The sequence below is a fragment of the Penaeus monodon genome, chromosome 21, assembly GCF_015228065.2.
Source record: "Penaeus monodon isolate SGIC_2016 chromosome 21, NSTDA_Pmon_1, whole genome shotgun sequence".
NCBI classification, from domain to species: domain Eukaryota; kingdom Metazoa; phylum Arthropoda; class Malacostraca; order Decapoda; family Penaeidae; genus Penaeus; species Penaeus monodon.
Window position 1 is genome coordinate 24,930,025 of NC_051406.1, and position 2,138 is coordinate 24,932,162.

General features: G+C 37.9%; 1 protein-coding gene across 1 annotated transcript in view; it reads right to left on the bottom strand.

The window, feature by feature from the left end:
• The window catches only part of LOC119586380, a gene marked incomplete at its 5' end in the record, with an annotated part of 4,039 nt that extends 1,917 nt beyond the window's left edge, over nt 1-2,122 (bottom strand). Inside the window, 1 exon segment of the mRNA XM_037935100.1 lies at nt 1,916-2,122. Coding sequence (XP_037791028.1) covers nt 1,916-2,122 — 207 coding nt within the window.
• Between the last annotated feature and the right edge of the window lie 16 nt (nt 2,123-2,138).

A 2,138-nucleotide genomic window follows, 5' to 3' on the forward strand; every position in this document is an offset into this window, starting at 1 on the left:
CAGATCCAAGGGGATGTACCATTACAGAGCAATGGTACATCCAAGCTAAATATGAAAGGGAAAGTGGAAAAAAAAAGTTAATCTAAACAATACTACATGCATCCAATTTACTAATAAATCAGTATATATACAGATAAATCCACCTATGCCAGGAGACAACTGTATGAAGGGAGACGAGGTGATCCTCATGGAAGGGGATATGGGATGGATTCAAATGGGATAGTGGATGTAGTAGTGGCTTAGGGGATCAGTTGAATGATTAATGCATGTGTTAATCAACATTCAGCATGTTTACATGGCTCACTTGACACCAGCCTGTGGGTGGGTTTACTGGCACATGTGATGTAATAAATACTGTATTACCATATTTCATCATTACTGAAACACCAAGAGTAAAGCCTCAAGGTTGGATGAAAGATACTAAACAGTACTAAATATCTTAGTATAACCTCACTGACCCACTCACATCAGAACAGAGGTGGGGAACCAGTCTGTTTTTAGCTACATTGCTAAAGTGACTTTATAGTCACTAATTTTTTTTTTTACAATTTTTGCACATTAACTTTTGACACGGTGGTGAAAACTGTCAAAAATGGATGCAGCCCTGTTATTGCCACTAGTCTTTCTTTAGTTTTGCTTAGTGTTCTGAATGTGAATGTGTTTCAGTGTGTGCACATAGTCAAGAGTAGGTATCTGCATAAAAGATTTGTATAGGCATGGTTACACAAGGAAAATCAAATGCATCATGGTGACAGACAAGTTTGCTTTTTTTCAGGTGCATGCCAGTCTCACACAACTATTAGTACCATTAGTTGCAGGACTTATAGACTGCATGCTATCTGCTACAGCTTATTATTGCTATAAAATACAAAAACCTTGCATAAAACTGCTGCAACAATATTATTTAAATGTGTTAACAACTCATCTGACTACATGATGTTAAATATCATGTACTTAAAGTCAGGAAGAAGAAAAGTGACATTTATTTACTTCACCTGTAAATATGATAAATACTAAATTTTAGAAATGATAAAAGAGGAGAGCTTCTCATGTCAGAGGGACCTGATGAATTAATATATTTTGTAAATAGAGGTAAAATCGCAATCAGTTTAATTAGATTGTGTAAATATAATCTACATAAGCAGCTAATTTGCAATAAACTTACTGAATACTAAACAACTGTTGGGCAATATTATACTTTTGTGACTGCAGCTTCAGTGGCTGTGGCTAAGCAAGGTACAGCCCTTCTGCTTACACTTCCCCACATTTGACAGACCTGACTCAGACACCATTTCTTACATCAATGTATTTGTTTTTCAATACTTGATTATTACTGGCAGATTATGTACTTGTTTATGTATACAGGGCAACTTCCAAAGTGAAGGTGTAAATTTGGTAAATATGGGGGTGGGGGGTGGAATGGGAGTCAGCATAGGTTTAACCCATTTCCTTTATAAATTGCATTTCAACAATTAGCAACACAGTGGGGAATCTATTCTTACAAAGTAGATAGGCCTTCTGCACATCATTTGAAGTAAATAAGAAATAAACAAAATCCTTACAGATCTAACTGAGGTCAAAAGATCACAAATACCATTTATACCATTTGTCCCATGACAGTTGTCCTATGTTGTCATAGTGACTATTACAAGAAGCTAGGTGATGTTTCATCATATCACCAGCATGTCCTCACTGCTGGGATGAGATTTTGCATATCCTGAATGCCAGCCAGGTAACCACCCAGATGCAGAGTGGCATGTATATCTGTCCTTGCCAGACATTACCCAAAATTTTACTTGTCTTTGTTGGGTTGATTATATCAAACCTAAGATCTACAACACAAAATAGTCCAAAGTTCAAATATAAAAATAAAATGTTCTAAATCCTCAATTTCCTTATCAAAAGGCAACCTCACCTGGATGTCTGGAGTATTTTCCTTGAAGCGAACACCTGGCATGGGGAAGTCTACGCGGTCCACATAACAAGGGGTGCCATTGAAGCCAAACCCAACAACTTCACGACTGCCAATCTTTGAAACAGAGGAAGCAGCTGCAGTCTGTTGGAGGCTGACCTGGCGGAGTGTCAGTGCCAGGGCACGGCGAGTGATTGGGTTCAAAGCCATCTGGAGGAGAACAAGG